This window comes from Tursiops truncatus, chromosome 15 (genome assembly GCF_011762595.2).
Source record: "Tursiops truncatus isolate mTurTru1 chromosome 15, mTurTru1.mat.Y, whole genome shotgun sequence".
NCBI classification, from domain to species: domain Eukaryota; kingdom Metazoa; phylum Chordata; class Mammalia; order Artiodactyla; family Delphinidae; genus Tursiops; species Tursiops truncatus.
Window position 1 is genome coordinate 69697085 of NC_047048.1, and position 25125 is coordinate 69722209.

The following is a 25125-nucleotide window of genomic DNA, read 5'->3' on the forward strand; positions in this document are numbered from 1 at the left end:
TTCTGCGGAAGCAAAAGCTATTCCTGGTGCTGTCCTACCCTGCATCACCAAAGCACATAACTAGTAACGCCCAAAACTAGCTCAGTGGTCCCTGGAAAGTACAACACTGACTCCCTACTGACCGAGGTCTCCATGATCCTGGACTCCAGGAGCAGCAAGGAGTCAAGCCTTTGGATCAGGTCAGGGGGCTGCCTCGGGCCCCTCCCTTCCCCTCCCGCTACACTAGCTCGGCATCCTACGGCTCCAACCACACCCAAGGGCTTGGCTTTTCTCAAAGACCTGTTGTTCCCCCGTGCCCTCGCCTGCCTCACTACCCCAGTCTAGCAGAAACCATCCCTGGCTCCAGCCAAGTGAGCCGTTCCCCAACTTACACCTACATCTTACATCTACTGTCTCTGTACCAGAACCGCAAACATACCCACCTGTTTCCCCAAACCAGACAGTAAGCTCCTTGCAGGCAGGAATGGTCCTTTGTGTCTCCCCTGCTGATGGAGCTCCAGTGGGTGACCCAGAGAGGGAAACACTGGTGGACCAAAGGAACTGGCTGGGGAGAAAACAGAGACCTACATTTGACAGCATCAAGGATGTCCTGCCGAGTACCACAGCCATGCCTCCGAAGGCTTGCCATGAACTGCAGCCTCTTAGCAGCTTTTGAGTCTCCAAAGTAAGTATCTATGGTCAACAGCTGAGACAGACAGAGTGCTGGCTTTGTGACATTCCACTCTACAACCCAAATCACATTCGCCCTTGACTGCAGCAAAGTGTTCTTGTGGTCCACGCTGTGCTAGCACGAGGTGAAGAACAGGCTGTACGTATAAGGCAGTAGCCAGCTCTTACATATTATGTTACAGTTCTGTGGCTCCTGCACTGGCCTAGTGTCCTCAGGGAAAAGCCATCCAAGGATGTCCACCCACAGCACATCTATCTCACCTGTGTGTCCGCCCACAGCACATCTATCTCACCTGTGTGTCCGCCCATAGCACATCTATCTCACCTGTGTGTCCTTATGGGCGTATAAAAAGGAGGGGGAGAGGAGGAGGGAGAAACACATACATTCCACCTTTTCTCTTGCAGAAAACGTGCTCCTAAAAATTAGTTGCGAACTGAAAGTTTAGAATATACGGATCCTTACATGCTGCAAGAGTGGAATAGAGGAGGCTGTCTGTGGGGAGAGAGTTTAAAAATTATGAAATTTTAATTATGATGTCAAGGTTTCGTTTCTTTACTCCGTGTCTACAATGTACTCCTGATTATTCAGGATTAAAGTATTTTAAAATAAATTACAAACAATAAATTTAATTCTGTGATGTCTTATCTTAAATTCCAATTATCTCAGCTTACTGAAAATGACGTTTCATATGACGGAGAAAATGAGTTTGTGTTGGGGAGAAGGACGCACTGGCAGAGACGTAGCAAAAGATCAGGCTGGAGGTTCAGCACTGATTTCCATTCATTCCTACAGTCTGTCAACAAACATTTACAGAGCACTCAGTATGTGCCAGGCGCTTCCTAAATGGTAAGCAAGACAGAACTGCTCCCTCCAAGAGCTTACATTCAAGAGGGAGAAACAAATAAGTAAATAAACAAACACTGTGAGATAGTCGATACTATTAACATATCAATATATTCAAGCTACTGTGGACAGAAAGTGCAGGAGTGATACTTGAGTGGAGGGTGAAAAGAAGGAACATCCCAAGTAGAAAGAACAGCGAAGCAAAGGCCCTGAGGTGGGCACAGATTTTGACTGTTCGAGAAAAGAAAGAAGGCCAATGTGGCTACAGCAGTAGTCAGCCAACCTTTTCTATAAAGGCCCAAACAGTAATTACTTTAGCCTCTGCAGGGCTTCAGTTTCCCCTACAACTACTCAACTCCACCACTGCAGCGTGAAACCTGCCAAAGACAATTTGCAAACAAATGGGCAAAGCTGTGCTCCAAACTAACATTATTATGGACACTGAAATCTGAGTTTCACACGACTGCCACGTGTTACAAAATACTATCCTTCTTTTGATTTGTTATCTACCATTAAAGAGGTAAAAACCGTTCTTAGTTCACAGGCCACACACAAACAGGCGGCAGGCCAGACATGGCCCATGGGAGGAAGTTTGGTGACCGCCCCCCGCAGGCTAGACTTAACCAAGTAATGGCAGTGGGAACCAAGGGAGAGGGGATTAAAAGGAGTCTCCGGAGCCAGATCTTAGAGGCAGAAGCAGTAGTTTGGGTTGGGGGCTTTATTCTAAATGCAAGGGACATGATTTGAAAGAGAAGAGGGACACGCTCTGATTTATGCTTTTAAAAAATTACTGTGGCAGCTGTGTGGCGATTCGGACGGTGTCATCAACTTTCTTGGAAAAATGTCAATAGGAAGCTGAACACTGTCTTCTTGATTAAGGAGTCTGGAGCAGACCGTCTTCCCATCAAAAGCTCTATGGATCTGTTGATTTCTCTCTGTACCTGAATCACTGAAGCCTTTTTTTAATTTAATGTTGATTTTCAGTCCATAATTTTAAAGGCCACGAAACATGGCCTTTAAGCCACGATGGTGGAAGACACATTTCCAGCAGTTCACACGTGAGCTTCATCTGATTTCCTTTCACAACGGAAAGCATCTGACGAGTCAACAACTGGAAGCTAAACAGTCAGCACTGTCTTTACACCTATCAGGCTCCACCTTTGCCTCAAACATATTACCGAGAGGACGTGCATTTTCACATTTCCACCTTCCTCTCACTTTTATAAGAGAAAACTGAAAAAAATTCAATCACAGCTGTGCAGGCAAAGGCAGCAGGAGAGAAAGAGTGGCCCGTGGTTGGCAGACATGAATACAATGGCTTCACCTGGTTTTATAAAGTCCAAATTCAGCACTGGGAGGGGCGTGAAGGAAAGATGAAGACAAAGCATTTCCCCCCTAATTCTTACTGATATGAGAGGAAAGGCTCTCAAGAGACTTGGCCCTTCTCAGCTTCACTATGTGGACCGTGTGCCACCCTTCCTGAGTCCTGACTTCCAACATCTACTCCAGAGCCTGACCTTCATATCAATTACATAGGCTGTACTTGGTGTCCTGACATTCAACTTAGCCCACAGCCCAGCTCCAGCTGAGCCTGACCTGGCAGACAGAAAGCAGCTCAGGTTACCAAGCCCCGCAAAACCTTTCCTCCTGACACCTTCTGACCTCTTCAAAATCTAACGGCCCTCGACCCTTGCGAGCTTGGACAAGATTCAAGCTTGTCTGTAAATCCTAGTTCCCTCATCTGCCTACTTCTCAGGGTTATCAGTGAGGGTGAAAGGAAATCACATATTTCAAGCCCCCTGTAAGACCCGTGATAAGTCAATCAAGGTAAATAAGTAACCAGGTCAAACCCAAACAGAATTTTCCATCTCCTTCTTTCAGTCTTACTTAAATTTCAATCCCTCCCACGCCCACAGAAGCAAAGGCTTTTGTGGCAAGACTCTGAAGAATACCACAAAAAAGGGGGGGGTAGTTTGAGATATGGGTCTGTGGCAGGTAGACTCTAAGATGGTCCCCAATGATCCTCCTTTCCCAGTAGTTACGCCTTTATGTAATCCCCTCCCCTTGAGTGTGGGCAGGACTGGTGACTAGCTTCTAACCAACAGAATATGGTAAAGGTGATGAGATGTCATTGCTGCAATTAGATACATAAGACTGTGACCTCCGTCTTGCTAGCAGACTCTCTCCCTTGCTGGGGAGATGAAGAAGGCCACTGTGTCAGAGAAAGCCATGTTGCAAGGAACTAAGAATGGCCTCTAACCAGCAGCCCACAGGGCAGTAAGACCCTCAGCCTGGCAGCCTGCAAAAAACTGAATGCTTCCTACAGATGGCCAATAGGCACATGAAAAGATGCTCAACATCACTGATTATTAGAGAAATACAACTCAAACTACAATTAGCTATCACCTCACACTGCTTCAGAATAGGCATCATTAAAAAGTCAAAAAATAACAAATGCTGGAGAAGGTATGGAGAAAAGGGAACCCTCCTACTCTGTTGGTGGGAATGTAAATTGGTGCAGCCACTATGGAAAACAGTATGGAGGTTCCTTAAAAAACTAAAACCAGAGTTACCATATATGATCCAGCAACCCCACTCCTGGGCATATATCCAGAAAAGACAAAAACTCTAATTCGAAAAGATACATGTGCCCCAATGTTCACAGCAGCACTATTCACAATGGAAACAACCTAACTGTCCATTGACAGATGAATGGATAAAGAAGATGTGGTACATATATACAATGGAATACTACTCAGCCATAAAAAAGAATGAAATAATGCCATTTGCAGCAACATGGCTGCAACTTGAGATTATCGTACTAAGAGAAAGACAAATACCATATGATATCACTTATATGTGGAATCTAAAATATGACATAAATGAACTTATTTACAAAACAGAAACAGACTCACAGACATAGAGAAAAAACTCGTGGTTGCAAAGGGCGGGGGGCAGGGATGGACTGGGAGTTTGGGGTTAGCAAACTATTATGTATATATATAACTTAATCACTTTGCTGTACACCAGAAACTAACACAACACTGTAAATCAACTATACTTCCATAAAATAAATTTTTTAAAAAAACACTGAATTCCGCCAACAACTACATGAGCTTAGAAAGAGATCCTTCACGATCAAGTCTTCAGATGAGACCACAGCCCTGGCTGATGTCTGGGTGGCAGCCTCATGAGAGGCCCTAAGCCCTAAGCTCAGAGATGCCCAGACTCCTGACTCACACAAACTGTGAGATAAACAATGTCACTGTCAGTTGCTTAAGTGGTTCAGTAAGTATTGTTTTCAGTGGCTAACTTCGTGGTAATTTTTTAGGCAGAGACAGTTAACTAACACAGGGTCCACTTCAATTTGAATTTCTCAAGTCATCCTAATCTAGAAGTCACATGCTGTCAACTCTCTATACAACTCCAACTGCACCGCACTAAACTTTCACCAACTTAAAAGAACAGACACTGAAGAACCTCTACATTAAACACATCTTGATCCCTTTCCTCCAACAAAGGGACGTCATTTGCTAAATCTTCCTCTTTGATGCAAGTGACAAAGAGGAAACTCAAACCGTGGCATGGCCACCTCTGGGTCTGGGGGGAAGGGATAACGGCACTCAGCCTGGCGTGCCTCACACCAGGAATGGAGTCAGATGGTTCTGAGTCACGTGCCTCCCAGACCATCTGGATAGAACTGACCTCAGAGGAAGCCAGACGTGGGGTATCCTTCCGTGGCTATCACTCATTGTTTGTTATCAAAATCTCTAGTCCGTTGCCATTTTTCCCATGCTAGCATGAATTTCTCATGCCAAATAAAAGTTATCTTTAACGAAGAGCCTTAGGTTGTAAACTCGCTCCCCTGAAGAGTCAGGTCAGGCAAAATCAAAGGAGTCGGAGAAAAGGCGGCAGCGTACTCCTCCAAGGAAACGCCATGCGCCCTGTTTCACCACTGGCCTCTCGATGCTACTCCAGGCCCTCTGGCCCCTCCAGACTCTCCCTCTTTTTACCTATATTTCTCTTTATGCATTTCCTCCTACCCGCCTGTCCCCTCCCACGTTGCCTTCATTCCAGTTGCTCCTAAGAAAACCTGCCTTTACAATATCAGGACTTTCCGGACAGCTAAGGTTTGCTCTTTAATTCAATTTCCTACATACTTAAACCCAGGGTTCATTAGGCGGAAGGCATCATGCTAACCACCATAGCAGACGCTCAAAGAGCTGTGTCTACAAAGTCTTTAAAAATATTCTACAAACTGCCCTTCCCTCCTACATGATAGAACAGGGCCATGGTGCATGTCATAGGTTCAAAATCTAAACAGCAGGTTTCAGGCCTTGCCCCCTGCCCTCAGCATCTGTGTGACCTTGGGTTGGTCCTTTGTTGCATCTAAGATTCAACCTCTTAACTGCAAAAAGGTGGTTGCACTTATTAAGAGCAAAGATCAAAATGGAATGATATGCCTAAAAATACCGTAGAAAACATTACAGAGTAGAATAATGGGATTAAAGAAAACAATTTAGCCTTTCCTTATAACTCAAGGTTATCTGTAAAAAGATCAGTTATTGTATTCAGAACCCACACCTAGTTCTTTCTCCTGACATCATTTTGTTTTAAAGTGACAGCGTTTGGGGTATTAATTCTTAGGATTAAAAAAAAAATTTTTTTGTTTAATTTTGCATCCTGACATCATAATTGCCATGACTGCCACAGCGTCTTGAGCAAAGCAATAAGGTGCAGTCTTCGGGGCCTTCAGAGGAGGGGAGCGTCCTCTGCCTATGTGCTACTGCTCCGGCTACTGAGTTTATTGAGATCTCACTGCTGCTTCTTTTAGTTCTCCTGCTCCTCTCTAGCAATCAGGCCATCACTCCTTTTATTAACCACCACGGCAAGCATGTCTCCCTGAAGCAGCCAGTCTCCTTCCTTCCAAACTCTCTGGGCTTGGAATCATACACAAGAGTCTGGGGGCTCTCAGAGAACGGACAGGAGCTGTGAGTGGGTTTAACACCTATTGGGTAGCCCAGAGACTCTTCAGCTTCTTTCCAAAACCTTGACATCGCACTAGAAGGTGAGGCTTCAAAATAGTAGGATTTCAGAGGAGAAAGGAGTCTTTACACAATGCCTGGTGTACAGTTACCATTTACTGTTTCTCTGTAGGACCTTACTTGATGCCTACCTATGTGCATAGACACGCATCTGCATGTCTAAACTTCAACAGTAACAAGACCATGGACATATATGATATGCAGAAGAAATTCCCATTTAACAATGATAATTTTCACGCTATTTATTCGCTACCTTACATATGCTATTTCACATGACGTGCATAACTGTCTAATGAGATAGGTACTATCATTCCCCATTTTGGGATAAAGACATTAAAGCTCAGAGAGGTTAACTAATTTGCCCAAGGACATACAGCAAGTAAGCAAGACGATTAGGGATCCCAGGCAGTCTGGGCCCACAGCCAGCCCAGATGGGAATGAGAATATCTCCAGAGACTGTTGGAAGTTCAAGTCACATTATCAGTTTTTCCTAATAAAGAACAGTAAACTCTAAAATCCACCGATGAAACTGAGACTTATTACAATTCATACATGAATTACCAATTCTCAAAAAAATTCTTAGAAACCACCACTGCTATTATCACTTGCCAGGTATCTTATATGCATCATCTCAAATGGTTGCAACCGCCCCTACCAGACTGGTAGAATTATTCCCTACTGACGGATGGGGGGAAGCTAGGCTCAGAGAGATACAGTAACTCGCCCAAGGACACACAGCCATTAAGTGGCAAGAGCCAGGATTTTAATTCAGGTCTTTCTGACTTCAGTGCCCATCCTCTCTCCAACATGTTGAGTGACCCAAGACAAAACAGATTTCAAGGCAAACTATTCTTTCGTAATCAATCTTTGCAATTCAGTAGATTTTTCTGAATCTTGCACAGCTCTGAAATTGAAACAATACTGGCCTGGAAGTGAACGCAGCTTGATTGAAAGCTGGGTTTGGCCAGTTAATAGCTATGTGAACAATAAGATCCTACTGTATAGCGCAGGGAACTACATTCAATATCCTGTGATGAACTATAACGGAAAAGAATATGAAAAAGAACATATATATGTATAACTGAGTCACTTTGCTGTACAGCAGAAATTAAACACAACATTGTAATTCAACTATACTTCAATAAAATTTTTAAAAAACAGCTATGTGACTTTGAGTATGTCACACAGCCTCACTAAGATAGCATTCCTTTAGAGTAATCCAATTTCACAGAGCCTTTATGAAGATTAAATAAAAGAATGTGTGACATACTGCATGTGCTATGGTCCCTGGCACACAGAGTGTTTTAAATAATCTTTCTTTAATTCATCGATTATTATTTTCCTTTTGTACAAAAAATGGAATTGTAGGTTGAGATTTCAGACTGGCAGATTTAGGATAAAGTACCCATTATTATATAAGACAGAACACAGAATCTTCACATTAAAACTAAAATTGCTAAAAGTGATCTTAGAAATCACTTCCTATCCATTCATTCACCAACATGGAGTACCATGTATAGGAATTGTGCTGGGCACAGGGGATCATCAGTGAACAGAACAAAGTCCTGACCCTCATGGAGTGTTAATTCTAATAGAAAAGAGTCAGAAAATAAACACATAAATAAATAAAAAGACTATTTAAGGACTTCCCTGGTGGCGCAGTGGTTAAGAATCCGCCTGCCAATGCAGGGGACATGGGTTCGAGCCCTGGTCCGGGAAGATCCCACATGCCGCGGAACAGCTAAGCCCGTGCGCCGCAACTACTGAGCCTGAGCTCTAGAGCCTGCGAGCCACAACTACTGAGCCCACGTGCCACAACTACTGAAGCCCACACACCTAGAGCCCGTGCTCCGCAACAAGAGAAGCCACCGCAATGAGAAGCCCACGCACCACAAGGAAGAGTAGCCCCCGCTCGCCGCGACTAGAGAAAGCCCGCGCGCAGCAACGAAGACCCAACGCAGGCAAAAATAACCAAATTTATTTATTTATTTATTTTTTTAAAAAAAGACTATTTAAGAGGATCAAGTGCTATGAAGAGAGATGGCAAAGCTCCCTCTCATTTGACTGAGACAGAAACGGTCCTCCAAAGCAGAAAATGGACTTAACTGGCCAAAGGCCCCACATGAAATTAATGGTATATCTCTGCTCCCTAGACCAGTGGTTCTCAAATTTTCACATGTGCCAGAGTCACCTAGAGGGCTTCTTAGAACACAGATTACCCACTCCCAGAGTTTATGATTTAGCAGGTCTGTGGTGGGTCCCCAAAATTTGCACTTATAAAAAGTTCTCAGGTGATGCTGAGGCTGCTGGTCCAGGGACCACACTTTGAGAACCACTGCCATTGAGGAATAGAGCCATACCAGAAAGCAGTGAGGCAGGACGGGAGGAGGATAAATACCCCAAGCCTTCTCCTCCTGCCTTAAAATCTCCGGCCAGTGCTCCCCCTCTGCTAAACACCATTAGAACCAGAGAGCAAAGGATTCATGCCTCCTGGAACTCAGAGCAGAACAAAGAAGGGCTCCATTAACACAATTCCCTCCCCTTGCCCCTTTGCAAATTAAAGGGTACCAATAATCTCCCACTGTTCCTAGTCTCTAGATGTCTCAGCACCCCTTGTGGTTTCCCTTAGCCCCAGCCATGTACAGTCCTTTCATTAAAGTGTCACGACACATTGGAGTGTAATTCTGTTTTCTGTCAGGATCCAGAGAGATACAGCAGGAGACCCCAGACACCTCCTCTAGTGGTGATATTTTTGGAAACTGACAAAAGCTATTCTATTTCTTCCTACAGTAACATCTATCAAATGCAGGTCAAATATCAGATAATCTTTTTTTATTTGCTACATAAATATGAATTGTACATGCAACTTCCAGGAACCTGCACAGCATATGCAATGAGGTCACTCTGAACAAAGCTTTGTGGCCTGGAATGGGCACTGGAGTGACCAACTCATCCTGGTTTGCCTGGTTTTACTACTGAAGGTCCCACATGCTGGGAAACACCTCCGTCCTGGACAAACCAGGACAACTGGTCACCCTCGCCATGTATTCTGTGCTCCACTGAGCTCCAGTAGTAGGCTCCAGCAACAACATCACCACCAAGAACGGCTAGCCTTTATTGAGCAATTTCCATGAGCCTGGCCCCAGGCTAAGCATTTTACATACATCACCTCACTGATTTCTTTTTTTTTTTTTTGCAGTACGCGGGCCTCTCACAGCTGTGGTCTCTCCTTTGTGGAGCACAGGCTCCAGACGCGCAGGCTCAGCGGCCATGGCTCACGGGCCCAGCCGCTCCGCGGCATGTGGGATCTTCCCGGACCGGGGCACGAGCCCGTGTCCCCTGCATCGGCAGGCGGACTCTCAACCAGTGCGCCACCAGGGAAGCCCCACCTCACTGATTTCTTAAACTACCCTACAAGCAAGTTACTATGATTAGCCTCATTTCACAGATGATAAAACTGAGGCTCAAAGGGCTCAAATAACTTGTTCAAGGTCATACAGCTTGTAAGTAGCACAGCATTGAGCCCACACAGTCTGAGATCAGAGCCTGCACTTTTAATCACTATGCTTTCCTTCATATCAGAGCAGATGGGTCCACCTGCCCCAGACCTGATTTCACAAGATAAAACAGCCAGGAACTACCAAAAGGTCACATCAGGAACCAAGCTCAAAAACTGCAGTCACAAGAGCAGACATTGAGAAGGGATTTACACATTCTTTACTGGCGGGCACACAATGGAAAATTCAACGGGGAGGTATTCAGTGCCTTTGGCAAATTAGATAAAATTACACAGGCCCTTGTATTTCAGAACCAAAGTCTTGCTGCAAAATCTCTGACATTCAAACAGCTGATGGTGCATCCTACAAATTCAAAGGCAGTCCCACCTGACGGCTTGGGCTTCAGCTGCTCATCTGTAAAACTCAAATAATCACCTCTCTTAAATCCACAGGGGGACTATCCTGTGGGTTCAATTAATTCAATCAACTATGTCCAGCCAAAAAGCGTTTTCCTAAAATGCTGTGTTTGCTGGAGACCCAGAGGTCCAAAGACCATAGTCAGGGATGAACCCTTCATCCCATCTGAGTTCCTGGGAGTGTGGCGCCTTCAGCTGCTGAGCCCCCAGTGTGCTATCAGCCGCATCTAGGGGCCCAACTTTTGTTCTAGGACAAATGAGGGTCCTCTCTGTGAACTACCCTCTTTCGAACTGGGATGGTTGAGACTTATTTGGGGACAAGATGGGGCTTCTTTCTTAGGAAGACAGCCCCTCTTCCCCACTCGGAAAAGTCTGCTAACACTCAACATTACGTGTTTAAGGACCTGGACTCTGAAATGAGATGACTCAAGTGTGACTGTGGCCAAGCCCTTGAGCCTCCATAAAACCAGTTCTCTGGGCTTCCCTGGTGGCGCAGTGGTGGAGAGTCCGCCTGCCGATGCAGGGGACACGGGTTCGTGCCCCGGTCCGGGAAGATCCCACATGCTGCGGAGCGGCTGGGCCCGTGAGCCATGGCCGCTGAGCCTGCGCGTCCAGAGCCTGTGCTCCGCAAGGGGAGAGGCCCCAACAGTGAGAGGTCCGCATACGGCAAAAAAAAAAACAAAAGAAACAAGTTCTCTTACCTGATATATGGGATTGTTGTGCCTGCTTCATAAGATCGTTACGAGAATTCAATGAAGTCTTAGAACTCCCCTGCAATTTTCTCATTGAAAATTCTGAAGAAAGGCTTTCCACCCAGGAATTTCAAGTGGGACCTAAACTTTTCCCCTAAGGATGAATTGAGCACAGCACCTGGCACAAAGTAAACCGGACAGAGAGCAGGAAGCGGTGGCTAAGAATACAGATCCCAGCCTCAAATCGCTCGGGTTCCAGCCTTGGCTCTACCACTCACTAGCTGTGCGACCTTGGGCTTAACCACTCTGTTCTTCATTTTTTTTTTTTTTTATGGTAACTGTACCCACAACATAGGACTGTTAGAAGACGCTACAAGTGACAATTAGTAAAGCCTTTGAAAAATGCCTGGCTCATTTTAAGTTTTTAAAGTACACAATAGTGTTAGTATTCCCTATTTGGTAGTCATTTCCTCTCTTGTATTTACTCCCCTGATGTTCAGTTTGAATCCTTCAGACTCTGCAGACACACCCCGGTGCACCTGTGATTTTCATAACTTAAATCTGGTTGCCCATTATTATTCCCCTATCATCCATCATTTCACCAAATGACTTGTCATCTCCTTGTATTTTCTGCTTTCCATTCCAACATGAGTCAAATGCTCCGCTCCTCTGTATACACTTGGGTTTAGAAATTTTCACCCCAGGAGAGTGAAAATTCTTTCTGTTATATTCTAATCTGGACTAATGGAGTCGCCCTTTGAAATGAACAATCCTGGAAACAGATCTGTTTGTTTCATCTCCTAGACCTGGGGATTTCACAACTTATTCCTTTTGAACAGACTATGGATGGTGTCAAATAACAAAACTGATTCATCGGGAAAGGGTAGATTTTTAATATCTTAACCCCCATCAAAGATGTCAAATGGGGCTTCCCTGGTGGCGCAGTGGTTGAGAGTCCACCTGCCGATGCGGGGGACACGGGTTCGTGCCCGGTCTGGGAGGATCCCACATGCCGCGGAGCGGCTGGGCCCGTGAGCCATGGCCGCTGAGCCTGCGCGTCCGGAGCCTGTGCTCCGCAATGGGAGAGGCCACAACAGTGAGAGGCCCGCATACCGCAAAAAAAAAAAAAAAAGATGTCAAATGATTTGATTTTCAGGGGGAAACAATCAAAAGCCTAAAGTCAGAGACTAGAACTCCAGCCCTTAAGAAACACCAAAGTCATCTGCTCATTTTACAGATGGGAAAACTGTGCCTAGGTACACAGCATCTCTAAACACTGAAAAGATTGTGGAACATTATTCTTCTGTGTCAAATGTGCCCTCCTCAAGCAAACCCAAGGCCTCAAGCAAACCCAAAGGCTGCCCCATGGAAGAATCTGTTATTTCTCCATGAGACCCCAGGAGAGAGAAGGCGTAGGAGGTAGATGGACACATGCCTAAGAAGGCCCCTCCATTGGCCCCAGTCACTCCTGCTCAAGTGTCTCCCTACATTTGCAACACAATTCTCTCCTTTGCTCCTTCTAACCAGATGCAGGGGTCTTAGAATTCCCCAAAGGAATCCTCATTACAGACTTTGAAAGGCAGCTTTCCATAAAGAAAATAAGACCTCAATTTGTTTTGAAAGAACGATTGAGGAACAGTTCATATGTTTAAAATCCCTATAATTTACAACAAAACTTAAATTGCAAGGGTATCACTCTTTAAGGAAATAATTGAAATGCAGAAATATTACAAAGAGAAGTATAATTAACACCTATGTTCTTCTCTATCAAGAATTATCAACTAATTTTAACAAAGTTTAAATGTATTCTCCTTTTCCAATGAAATAGAATATTACAAATTAAAGCCAAAATGCCTTTTATCTACCATCTCAATTCCATTTCTCTCTATACCTATTCTGCGAAAAGTAGCCTACCATTTTGCTTCTTATACTAACATAAACATACATAGTGTGATTATTAATACAATATTCGATTGTTACATCCATAAAATTGGCTCTTTTTTCTTCCTACAGGAAAGAATGTGGCCTTGCAGAGTTTGCTTCATGAACCAGAAGAACCTATTTGTAAATATTGGTAAATATCTCTTAATAAATGCTCATATTTTTAGTATAGGATCTCCCAAGATGCTATGCAATGGCATAGCAAAAACTGGGCTGCTTCTGTGCACAAGCAGGATTCTGCCAGTGTTGAAGATGTCACCAGCAAGTATGCACCCCATGAGGGGAACCAAGAGGCCACAAAAGGTCAGGCCAAGACACCACGTCTGCTTCATCTCTCTGTAGTCACCTCACTTCCATGATATCCTGTATCTTGAGCTAAATAAATCAGGAATTTATGCAAGTTTGGAGCACATACAAGGTCTCTGCCAGATAATTTGTAATCCATTTTAATTACGCCACTGGTGTCAGAAATGGGACAGGCATGCTGTGCTCACTATCACGGCCAGATTTTACTCTGAGATCAGAATGCCAAAGTAGGAGACAATAAGTAAAACATGCTGAAACGTGAGAATCTCTGTGAGAGGCTCTGAGCCAAGTGGAATTCCTTCACTGTTCCTCTGCCTCATACCATTTGGACCTTGCATATAGTTAAAAGATGGCTGAGCCCAGGGCAATGAGCCTGAGGCATAATTCCTGGAATCTTCTATATGAGCCAAAACGGTAGCTAGGACTAAGAATCTCCAAAGGGAGTTGAGACCCCAAAAGGAGGAAATGTCAGATTTGAACCAAAACCTACAGATCACAAAGGGATGGCGCCCAATGAGACATCTGAAAAGGCAGGCTAGAGCAGGGGAGGTACCGAGGACCCCTAGAGCTCCAGGTGGAACAGGTGGTCAGCAACTTTCCAATGACAAATGATAGCTGCTGAGGTTTTGGAGGTACGAGGAAATGAGAATGGAATTCAGAATTGCTAAGTCAATTCTCAGGTAAAAGCAATTACAACGTGCTTCTGCATACAAGTGAATTTAAATGTATGCTGAACATTTTATGTGCAAAAAGATGTAAAGATAATAAAGGTAAGGGAGCTCTGACTTCATCAACCTTCACTAAAATAGCGACCAATAAGGAGAGCGGTCCCAAGTTAAACTAAGAAAATCTATTTTAATATATGTGTACATAGCACAGGGAGATCAGCTCGGTGCTTTGTGACCACCTAGAGGGGTGGGATAGGGAGGGTGGGAGGGAGACGCAAGAGGGAGGAGATATGGGGATATATTGCTGATTCACTTTGTTATAAAGCAGAAACTAACACACCATTGTAAAGCAATTATACTCCAATAAAGACGTTAAAAAAAGAAAATTACAGTTAAATATAAAAAATTTAAAAATAAAAATAAATAAAATATGTGGACATCTTTACACACAGTAGTGACCTTGGAACTCTGGGATTTGTTCAGGTGACTCCTCCACCAAAAATCGTGTTCAAGGGGTCAAGTCCCAGAAATAATGCTATACTTGGAATACACATCCTCTGTACAGAAAATTTTAAAGATTTAATTGCAAGGGAAAATTCTGCATTGCTAAGTACACCCCTCCAAGAAAGTTTTTTAAACTTCTGTTTAAAGCAAGAGTGGTATGGTACTTGGGTTCAGTTAAGGTGTCTGCATGTTTGAACTGAGCATCTCAACAGTTGGAAACTACAAGTTTCCTCTTTTCCAGGAGATTCCACAGTTCCTCCATAAATCCAATTTAAAGGGGCTCAAGACAAGGCAATCCAAGTGTTCGAGAGCGCCCTCTGCTTCGTTCCAAACAATAACAGAGGAAGAGAACCATCCTAAACTGGAGCCAGCTGAGATACAGGGAAGAGGCTGGCCATGCTCCTGGCTTCTGAATATAACTGCTCATACCTCCCACGCCACCCATCCCTCCCCAGCCCTGGTTTGACACATGTTAGAATCTTGCTTAAGGTCTTAGTTTCCGAAGTTTCTGAGCTGAAAACCATTCCCCCAACCCAGTGCGCACATTTCCTATAACAAAAAGTAAAAAGATAATGTAACAGGTGCAGAGATGGTAAACAGAAAATATTTGGCAGAAGAAAGAAAAAATAATAGTTAAAAATATCAGAAGGGCTTCCCTGGTGGTGCAGTGGTTGAGAGTCCGCCTGCCGATGCAGGGGACACGGGTTCGTGCCCCGGTCCGGGAAGATCCCACATGCCGCGGAGCGGCTGGGCCCGTGAGCCATGGCCGCTGGGCCTGCGCGTCCAGAGCCTGTGCTCCACAACGGGAGAAGCCACAACAGTGAGAGGCCCGCGTACCGCAAAAAAAAAAAAAAAATCAGGAGCATGAACATGGAAATAGCTTTGAACTCAAAGCTGATTCACTGGAGCAGAATAACCCAGTCCTTGACCCTGTCCTGCATGTACAGCTGTGCAGGTTCCACAGAGCCACATGCAGCAGCCCTAACCTAACACCTAGGACAATTATGCCCTCACCTCCCTCATAGCAGGAGGGGTGCCTGGCACCCAACCTTACACAGCCTGACACAGCAGGACTGAAGATGACAATGAATAAATGAGAAACTGCTCAAAAGTCTAAGCCCCTGAAAGTGGAACCCAGACAAGCATTTCCCCAAGGCATATAATGGGCAAACTCAAGGTGTCTTGGTTTCCTCCTTCCTCAAGGTCACCTTACGGAGATGAAACAAAAAAGAGCTTGTGGTTGGGACCATCATAAACTGGTGACCCTCCCGCCTACTTACAACTGCCTAGGAAAGCACAGTGGGGACCTCTGGAACCAACACCAAGCAAATAGGTAACCTCAGTAACAGGTAAATTCCTGGAGCACATTCCCATCAGGAACTCCAATGTCTGGTCAGCCCATCCGGATTTTGACAAAACCATCCTTCCTGGAAGATCTCATGGGCCCCAACGACAGTCACCTAAAAAAAATACCGTGATTGAAGTTCTTCTGTAATGACTGTACTACTGCCTCAGCAATCAAAACTAAACGTACATGCAGGACATGTTTCGATCCATATAATAATCTGTATATTTACATTAAACTTTCAATCACTGTAACTTAATAAATTATCAATTTTAGTCTTATGTGAAAATAAAAAAACTCTCTAGACATGGGTCGAAAAGGTCTAAAATATTAAGTACTAAATTTTTTAACTGGGATATCTATATGCAATAAAAATAGTAAATTTTAGCTAAACTTTATTATAGCCCTAAACTACTAGTGTTTATTATAAAATGGTCCTTGTGGAACCTACATACTAGTGCGAACGTTTTATAGTCTTATAAAAACACAGTACTTCAACTTTTAGGATGAAGTTTGAAAAGTTTTCTGACGAATCTTCATATTAATTCATTTTTTACTTTCTGACCTTCATAATTAACTTTTTTAAGATTTAAGCTAAGTCAATTATGAGACAATAAATCTCTCTACTCAAAGTCCTTTAAGGAGTGAAATCTTGACACTGAACTGATACTGGTGCCCAAAATAATAAAAAGAATGAAAAGATGTGAACGCACTTTAAAAGTGATGTTTGTATTTTTTTCCCCAAGATACAAGGTTTCCTATACTGCGTGTCATTTATTTGAGGTTCCTGTGGTTGGCAGCTCCTAACGTGGCTATGAAAGATCCCCGCTTCCTGGTAGTCAAGCCCTTGTGTGATTCCCTCCCCTTGTGGGTGAGGGGGATCTAGTGACTTTACTTGAAGATGGCAAGAGTGATGAGATGTCATTTCCAAAATGAGGTTACAGAGACTGACTTCTGGCTTGCTCATATGCTCTCCTGTCCCCTCGATAGCTCACTCTGGTGAAGCCAGGAACCATGCTGTGATGGAGGGTCCACTTGGCAAGGAACCCAGTTGGCCTCTCTCCAGCTCATGAGGAACTGAGGCCCTCAATCCAACAGCCATGAGGAACTGAGGCCCTCAATCCAACAGCCATGAGGAACTGAATCCTCCCAACAACCAAGTGAGTGATCTTGGAAGCAGACCCTTCCCCATTCGAGCCGAGTTGCCTGCAGCCCCAGCCAATATCTTGACTGCAGAGAACCCAGCCGTGCCACTCAGATTCCTGACTCAAAGAAAAGTTGTGAGAAAATAAAGCCACAGAGTTTCGGGGGACAGCCTGTTACACGGCAATAGACAACTCACCAAGTTGCCTTAGGATGAGACTGGGATACGTTTCTTTTTCTTCATTTTAGAAAGCTGGTGCTCAGCAAACACTGACAGGTGAGAATCATCTGGACCTGTGCACTTAGGGGCCAATTCCAAGATGCTTAAGAAGGAATAGTGACATCAACTTCGAGGCTATACTCACATTTAAGCACATACCTTGACAACGACAAAATTATTTTTAATTAGACAAATAAGTTCTCATGCTCAAATGAACTTTAAAAAAACCAAAGAGATAAATGGTCCTAAAGGCATGCTGTTTAAAATAGTTTTTTCTATCCCTAACGTGACCAAGAGCCCCTGTTTTATTCTCTTCCAGTGTTCAAATAAAACCTCACAATGTGCAGCTCGGGTTCTGATGTCTCCACAAAAAAGGATCTGGGCTCTTTTTTTTTAAACATCTTTATTAGAGTATAATTGCTTTACTATGGTGTGTCAGTTTCTGCTTTATAACAAAGTGAATCAGTTATACATATACATATGTCCCCGTATCTCTTCCCTCTGGGCTCTTTTTAAAAAAAACAAACAACTGACTACATGTTTGGGACAGAAAACCTAGGGGTAAGCCTGAAGTTCCTTGTTGTCACAGAAAAATCAGGGTGCTCTCAAAGATGTTTGAAAATGGTGAAAAAGGATCTGGTTTAAAGGGGCTCCCAATGACTAACTTGTGATCAACTGAGCAGCAGAAAAGTCATAATTATAATCCATAAGAGCAAGTTCAGGCCATTCAAAGCCACCCCACTCGTGAGGATTAAACTTTAAGCAGGCTTTAAAAAGTTCTCCTTGCTGATATGAATTCATGAATTCATGCTGGGTTCCAAAGAGACAAATACATGACCCTTAAAAGATTAATAACCACCCACTATGAATTACAGGAGGATCAAGAGAAATGGGTTTGTGATCTCATGATAAAAGGGAAGTAAAGTTAAGTCTGGGTGATCCGAGAGGAACAGGCTTTCCAGGGTCTTGGGAAATTAGAGCTAGGAATGTGGGTGACAGCACTGCGTCCTCCCCTGGAAGACGACAACTGTCATGACGTCCAGAATGTTTGAGGTTAATAAACATCTTAAGAGCAGCACATGAACTGCCGGTGGGCCAAAAGCATGTTGCATCCGCTCCCAAGCAAGGGGGCTTCCACCCTCCTGTTAAATTTCTACATCCTTGGCTCAACGAGAAAGAAAATGAATGAACGGTCTATTCCCTCCCCCGCCCCAATCCAAACCCTACCAAAACACTCCAGGCACAAAGCATTCACATCTTCAATTTTAATAGGCATTGCCAAGTGAGCACTGAAAACAGCTGTTTCAATAGTCATTACTCAACAGTGAACAAAGCCACCTAATTGCTCAGATCCTTAGCAAAACCTGACAGTCTTAAACTTTTTCATTTTTTGCCCAACTGGTGAGAGGGAAGAAACGTCAGCTGATTGATTTAACTCACAGTCTAAAGAGCCTACGAGAGGGGTGGAAGACCAAACCAGAAATAACGCCTTGCAAATAATGAATACAACAAACTATTCTGGAGACTGGTAAGGCACAAGTAAGAGTGATGCCGCTTACTGGGTGCCTGTTTTGTGCCAGGAACCAGGCTTGACAATTCACAGGAGTTACCTCTGGCTCTTGCAACACCAAGGCACTGGTGTGCCCCCTTTACAGATGCAGAGATAAAGGTTCAGAACCGTGAAGTAACTCACCAAGTTCATATGACAAGCCAGGAGCTGGGATTTAGAGAGTTACTCACCCATCACCACCTTCCAGTTTTCAAACCGTTCCATCACTTCAAAACGTTCTCTCATGCCCACTTGCTACAGATCCCTGCTCCCGTGCCCAGCCCCAGGCAACTACTGTTCTGCCTCCTGTCTCCAAAGATTTGTCTTTTCTGAATATTTCATACAATATGTAATCTCTTGTAACCGGCTTCTTTTGCTCAGTGTCATGTTTTTGAGGTTCGTCCATGCTGTAGCGTATTGTCCGTAGTTCATTCCCTTCTATTGCTAGTAGTATTCCACTGGATGGATTCACAGTGGATGGACATTCGGACTGTTCCCAAGTTTTGGCAACCATGAATAACGCTGCTATGAACATTCACGTACGTGTCTCTGTGTCGACATATGTTTTCATTTCTGTTGGGTGTATTCCTAGAAGTGAAATGGCTGTATCCTAGGGCACGTGTTCTGTTGGGTGTATTCCTAGAAGTGAAATGGCTGTATCCTAGGGCACGTGTACGTTTTACTTTTTAAAGAAATTGCCAAACCATTTACCAAAGTGGCGTCACCATTTTTTTATTCCCTCCAGCATCAAATGAAGATTGGAAGCTGAATATTCAAGAAATTGGAAAGACTTTCTATCAGTTCCACTTGTGCACCAGTGAATGTGTGTGTCACATATACTTCAGCAGCTTGACTAGAGTGTGAAAAAGAAATTGTCTGTAACACTGGAGACTCACTTCAATTTATTAGTCACCCATCAGTCTGATGGTGGATCTGGTGGGGTTTCTGAGCAGCCCTCACCTGGGTAAATACCTAGGATGTGCCAAGGGAAACAGCGCTGACATTTTGAAATAAAACAGGCCAAAGGGTCACTGCTTCTCAGGGGCTCCTCATTCTTTCACCACTCTGCCTTTTTGACACATTAATTCCCATTTTTCACAGTTGACTTCGGGCAGATCCCTTGGGATCTATACCTCGCATCCTCACTGCGTCCCTCTGTATCTTTTCTAGAACCTGTAACTCTTACCAATAGATAATAAATAAATATGATCATGGTCATTTCTCCCTCTTCCAGGCAAATAAGGGTGTGTCCAGCAAGACCACATCCATCGCTGAATCCCATCGCCCCCTCTGGTCACTCTGTCCCACCTGCACACAACACTAGTGATCCCCGCCGTCCCTTGGGCTGCATCTGATTGCTCTTAATCCATAGAAAACCCACAGCATTCTTCCTCTCCAAACCAATTTGAATCCATTTTATAAGATTTCACAAGACACTCTAACTACTTTCTAATATCTACATGGTGCTGCCTCCTAGCCCCAATTCCGTAATGTGCCTGCAAATGCTATTACACCTGTCAGGGATGGTTTGTTTTCAATAACCTCATGGCTTTTTTATTTATTGGACCGCCACAGCCCTCTGTGTGTTTACTTAGTCTTTGCTTATTTGTCAAGTGCACAAAGCATCTTTCCCCTCACAGCCCCACAGTGCCGCGCGCTCGATTTCTAGGTTAGGGAAAAGATGGCAGAAGAGCAGCAGGAAGAGCCGGAGGCAAGGAAGACAGTGTGAGGAGGCGGGTAGGAAGGGAGGGAAGACGTATGTGAACACCGTCCCGTTACAATGTGCGACCACTCTGTTTTCCATCCGTTCTCATTTACAAGGTAAAACATGCTTGGAACTAAACACGCCTATCGAAAACTTTGAATGGCCAAATGTATTGCTATCACCTTTGTTTCGTTCCAAATCTCCTTCTAAAAGTGGCTGCAGAGAATCAAGCCCCCATAAAGAAGAAAAAGAGAAACACTAAAAGTCATCGCCAAAACCCAGCCATCTAATTTTCAATTCATAACTGAGCTTATCATCAGTGCCCCCTTGGCCTGTGTACATGCATCAATGCCAGGGCAAGTAAGAGAAAAGGCTCCCCTTCAGGATAAAGTAGTACAAGGCACTCACTCTTCGTGCATCATCTTATCTAGTCTTTACAAAATCCAGTGAGGCAGCTATAATCATTCTCACCTGACAAATGAGAAGCTGGGAATTAGAGAAGTAAATGACTTGCCCAGGCTGACACAGCTGGAAAGAGGCAGGGGCAGTATTCAAACTGAGGACTTCAGACTCCAAAGCTCATACTCTTTTTCGCTCAGTCAGGCTGCCTCCCGAGTTAAACTCCCCCGTCCCCCATTACAGGTGCCACGAGACTCTACCATCTCTTCATCATCATCAAAAACTGTGTATCAAGGACCCACTGCCTATATGGCATTGCTCTTGTTTCCACAGCAACAGGCTGCCAGAGAGTCATGGGAGTATCCCGTGCTCAAAAAAATGATGATGTAATGTCCTGTGATTGTGGCTCTGAAAGGTGACAGTTACACTACTACAGAGGATGCCATCTCAGCTGGCAGCCTGGAGCCTGCAGGAGCTAAGCGAGAAGAAAAGAAGGAGAGGAGAAAGGCAGTCGGTTGTAACCCAAGACGGTGGTCTGTTTTCACTATGAACATGTTCGTGGTTGTTGCTGAAACAGAATCCTAGCCAGGTTTGCACATTAATGGTTCTTTCATTAGGAAACAAATCAAGCAATCCAGGAGAGAAAGTAAAATTAGACTGTACTGCTAACAGCTCCCCAGAGGTATGTGGCAATGATTATGGAGTTAAATGACTACATCACTAACAACTGCGATGGCAAGTCAGTCCCTCTCAGATCCATTTTTGCTCTCAATGTACAGATGCTGAAACCCACTAGTAAATAAACAAATTACCCCCTTACCCATTGGTTTAACTGTTTCCTTCTTTCCTCATCCCGAATCACGTTTTTGCCACACTTTTCAGAGGCTGATTTAAAATGTGTTCTTGTTGTTGTTGTTTTTGCCATCATTGCTTACAAAAACAATCCTGGCTCATGAAACACATCTCACAAGAAGGAAGGAAGAAACTGCCTTTTGATGACAAGCTTTCACCACTGACTTTTGGACACTGTGACTGACACATTACAGCAAAATATATTACCCCAACTGTGTACTGGATGTCAGCTTAAGAACTGAAATTGCTTTCGAGACTGAGAATTTTCAGATTAAAAGAATATGGAGAGCACACCACTGAGTTTTTAAACGTATTATTTACCCAAACTTGCCACAAGTTTTAAATCAGATTCTTTCAAAGAAATCAAACTATAGTCATATTTAGATTTGGGTTCCAACAATGTCTGCGTTTATAAATAAAGTAAGAAGATAAGTCCATTTTTAAAAGTCAGCGTTTGCAGCATTCCTGCATCTACAAGTGCAGATGTTAGAAACCTGGAAAAAATAATTAACTTAAGTGTTCTAGTTAGCATTAAACCAGAAAGGAGAGAATACATACAGAAAATCCCCATTTTTACAAATGAGTGAGGCTTAGAATGCATCATATCTCCAACACAAGTTAATCCCCCCCCCCCCCGCCCTCGTTTAAGGAGCCCCTGGAACAAACGCAGCCACTTGCTAAGTATACACGAGAGTAGGTTTGCAGAAGCCACTCAGCTCAGGTCGAATCAAAAGAAACATGGTGCCTTAAATTTCTTCCCAAACTGTACTCCAGGATTGCTTTTCCTTCCCCTGTGTTCCGAAGAGCAAACAAAGAAAAGGTGCTTGCTCCTCACACTTCTCTAAATGTTTTAACAAAAGGCTGCTGAATAAACACATTACTCACTTAAAAACTGAAAAGAAGTTCTATTCCGGAGATAAAAGCAACTATATTTGCATTTTAACAGTTGTGAGCGAGCGCCACCTGGCGGGAGCATCCGGAGCCGGCTTTTAGCATCGGGCAGCTTCCCAAGCCCGTACGGTTTTACCGCACGCCACCCAAGAACGCTCTGAGACCCGTGGAGGAATATTTTTGACACTGGTTCTTGCCGCAGAAACCTGAGTACTATTCATGGGTGGCAGGCCGGCCAGGCCTTGGAGGATAGTAAAAATTTAAGTCACAAATGATGCCTGGTCCCCAGGACTGCCCCCAAGCATCCTCCTCCTTCCCTGCCCTAGCACACCTAACACAGACCCAAAACGAGGAAAACAGGAATTGTGCACCATCTTCAGAATGATGTGTGGCTCTCCCTCTTCTCTTACTTGCTGAACCAACCTTTAAGCTTCACACACCTCTAAAGAAGTGTCCTAGTCGCCTAACTTCCCAGCCACGAAACAAGCTGTTCTTTCGCAGAAGTCCCATATTCAGTTCCTGTTTTGGAGCAAGGAAGACTCCAGTGCATTTCCAGTGGAATGTCACTCTAGCGGCTCTTAACCTCAGAAGCAGCCTGTTTAAAGCGGTTACACTCCCCCACAGTTTCTTTTTCTTCCCTTCTCTTTCTTTCAGCGTGATAATAGATGGGCACCGCTGTTACTCATCAATCCAAAACGAATCTTTTCCTAAGTCCCACTAGCTCATCTCAGCCTGCCCCCATGATCCCAGCAATCTCCCCTCAGCGTGGTCACACCTGAGCTAATTGGAAACTGCAAGGTGATTCTGAACTTGGAAGCACACCTGCACTCCTTTCTCTCTTCTCTCCTTCCCCCACCGCCTACTCTTTGGGGGCTCAGGGCTGGAAGCTGCCTGCCGTGGGCTTTGGGGATGTGTAAGATCCCGGATCCTGGAGGCCTCCTGTGCATGCCAACTTGCCATTAGTAGCATGCCAGGGCAAACGCCCGCACACGCGCACACACACACGGGAAACTACCTCTGCTCGCCTCCTCCCCATGGTCAAATCCAAATACGAGTCCCCCAAACTTTTCTGGAGCAGACACGCTCACAGGTCAAATCCCCTCCACCTGAAGGGCCTTAACAGGGGCGCCCGTTTGCTTCGGATAAGAACCACGGGGTAGGGAGGAGGGATGGCCGTCTCTGTCGTTAACACCAACACCTCCACGGTGCCTTCAGCGGCGTAAGGACAAGCTCAGGGAAGCAGCGTGGTTAGAGCAAGTCTGGGGCCGCCTGTCTCTCCCGTGAGACAAGAAAAGCCACCGCCCTGGCCGCCTCGGCCTGCTGGCGACCGGTCCTCCCCACGAAAAGCGCGCGCTGCCCAGGAGGCTGCCGGGGAGAGGACGCTCCACCCCGGGCGTCGATGCCGCTTTCTATCTCACCGCCCCAAACACTCAAGTGACAGATTCCGACAAGTGGGAGGCGGCGAGCGGAAATATTCGCCACAGCCGCGGAAAGTTACTCGAGGCCTGGGGGTCCGCAGAAAAGTAAAGCGGCGCACTTCGCCGAACGCTGCCGGCCGAGAGACGCCGGGGGCCGGGCACGCTGGCCCGGGCGCGCCTGGACACGGCTGCCCGCGGCTGCAGTCGGGGACCCGGGCTCCGGCCAGCCGCCCCCCGCATCCCCCACGAGCCTGCACAACTTTCTCCTCCCGGGGCCCGGCGGCAGGCGCCCGGACGCGCCGGGGAGGGAGAAGGGGCCGGGGGCGCACTTACCTGCGGCGCTCTGCGCCCGGGCGCCGGGTAGCGGCGGCAGCTGCAACCGCAGGAGCAGGCTGAGGGCGAGCGCGGCGAGGCTCGCCATCCGGGCGGCGGTGGCTCAGCCACTTCCCGCGGGGGCCGGGGCCGGGACTGGGGCGGGCGCGGGGCGGCCCCGCATCGTCGGCGCGGCCGCAGGCTGTACGCGCCGCTGGGCTCGCGGAGCCGGCGCCGCTACGCTCGAAGCCGAGGCGCAGCGCGAACTGAGGCGGGAGGCTGGGCGGGGGCGGGATGCTGGGCGGGGGGCGGGGGGCGGTGTCCCCGGAGTCCTAACGCCGCCGCCGCCGCCGCCCACCCGCCCGACGCTCCGCCTCGGCCGCGCACACACCCTCGCGCGCACGCCCGCGCCTCGCACACGCCCGCGCCTGGCCCACGCGGGCTCCCCGCGCTCCCTCGCCGGGCCGGGCGGCTCGGGGCAGCTGGCTCCTACAGTCATGCGCCCCGCAGGGTCCTCGCCCCTTCCCCCCGGGCCGCGCTGCCGCGCACCATCTGCCCGGCTGGGGTGCAGGTATAGGGGGCGGTGGGGGGAGGAGGGAGAGAGAGAGAAGCCGTGGGAGAACAGGTGAGTGGGGGGACAGATGCGAGAGGAGGGAAGGAGGGGGCAGCCGTTTCGACTCGGGAGGGGGGACCAGATGAATGGGGGAAG

General features: G+C 45.9%; 1 protein-coding gene across 2 annotated transcripts in view; it reads right to left on the minus strand.

The window, feature by feature from the left end:
• PTPRT (protein tyrosine phosphatase receptor type T) overlaps positions 1–24637 on the minus strand; it is a 1098787-nt gene extending 1074150 nt beyond the window's left edge. Inside the window, exon 1 of one of the 2 annotated variants that reach the window (XM_033841064.2) lies at positions 24438–24637. In XM_033841064.2, coding sequence (XP_033696955.1) covers positions 24438–24525 — 88 coding nt within the window. In that variant the 5' untranslated portion in view covers positions 24526–24637. The remainder of the gene's footprint in view (positions 1–24437) is intronic. The other variant, XM_033841065.2, reaches the window with a different exon arrangement.
• Positions 24638–25125: the final 488 nt, after the last annotated feature.